This window comes from Nesoenas mayeri (genome assembly GCF_963082525.1).
Source record: "Nesoenas mayeri genome assembly, chromosome: 6".
Taxonomy (NCBI): domain Eukaryota; kingdom Metazoa; phylum Chordata; class Aves; order Columbiformes; family Columbidae; genus Nesoenas; species Nesoenas mayeri.
The window spans coordinates 162,165-163,550 of NC_137545.1; the positions used below are offsets into that span (position 1 = coordinate 162,165).

A 1,386-nucleotide genomic window follows, 5' to 3' on the forward strand; every position below is an offset into this window, starting at 1 on the left:
CTGCCGTTGTTAGTGCCTTCTTTGTGTGTGCAGAGGAGCTCCTTATCACTTAACACAATCCAATGAGATAAAACAAGAGGAAATGTCATCAGGTTTCACCAGGGGAGGTTTAGATTGGATATTAGGAAAAAATTATTCACAGAAAGGTTTGTCAGGTGTTGGAACAGGCTGCCCAGGGAAGTGCTGGAGTCACCATCCCTGAAGGTGTTTAAAAGGCATTTAGACGAGGTTCTTAGGGGCATGGTTTAGTGCTAAAATTAGGTTAGGTTAGGTTATGGTTGGACTCGATGATCCTGAGGGTCTGTTCCAACTGAAATAATTCTATGATCCTGTAAATCGCCTGAGGTATCTATGTCTTGAGGTTACATCCATATACATTGATATTATTTAACATGTGATAGCAGATCACTGGAATTGCTGTCCAGAAATGCCTCATGATCAGGGGAAAAGCTGAGTTATTGTATGGGCAATGGCTTCTTTCAGGGCCAGTATCACAGTCTTGTTTCTAAGACTGTAGATGAATGGATTTAAGAATGGGTAGAGGACGGTATTCAGCAAAGCTATGATTCTGTTGTTCTCCAAGGAAACATCTTCTGAAGGACACACGTAGAGAGCAATGCAGCTCCCGTATGCAATTGACAATGTGATGAGATGGGAAGAACATGTAGAAAAAGCTTTTTTCCTCCCAGAGGCTGCTGGAAGATGTAGAATACAGAAAAGGATGCACATGTAAAATGCCAGAGTTAAACATAAGGAACCCAGAATGAGAAATGAAAAGAAAACAGAATCTATTTTCCAAAACAGGCTGGTGTCAGAGCAGGACAGTTTGAGTAAAGGGGAGCTGTCACAAAAGAAATGATTCATTTTGTTTGAGCCACAAAAAGTCAGCTTGTAGGGGAGGACCAGGCGGTAACTGAAGAATGTGAAGCCTGTGACCCAAGCAGCAACAACGAGGTGGGTGCAGAGCTGAGACTTCATGATGGCAGCATAATGCAAAGGTTGGCAGATGGCAACATAGCGGTCAAAGGACATGACAACAAGTAGAACAAGCTCTGTACAGCCCAGTGCTAAATAGAAAAAGGATTGAGCAAAGCAGCTGCTTAGTGAGATTGTTCTCCTGCCAGAACTCAGGATTACAAACAGTTGGATGCTTGTAGAGGATATAAAACAGATTTCCAGGAAGGCCAGATTGCTGATGAAAAAGTACATGGGGGTTTGTAGGCGGTGATCCACACACACCAGGAGAATGATGGTAGCATTCCCCACCACTGTTGTCAGGTATATGAGCAGAAAGACCAGAGAGAGAAAGAGCTGTAGTCTTTGATCAAGCCCCGAGAAACCCTCTAGGATGAACTCAGTAACTGTGGTTGTATTTTCTGGTCCCAT

General features: G+C 43.3%; 1 protein-coding gene across 1 annotated transcript; it reads right to left on the reverse strand.

Moving 5' to 3' along the window:
* Positions 1-438: 438 nt before the first annotated feature.
* LOC308042118 (olfactory receptor 6E1-like) lies at positions 439-1,386 on the reverse strand (the record flags this gene model as incomplete). The annotated part of the gene is made up of 1 exon (XM_080347217.1): positions 439-1,386. One exon carries the CDS (start codon positions 1,384-1,386, stop codon positions 439-441), a length of 948 nt encoding a protein of 315 aa, XP_080203343.1.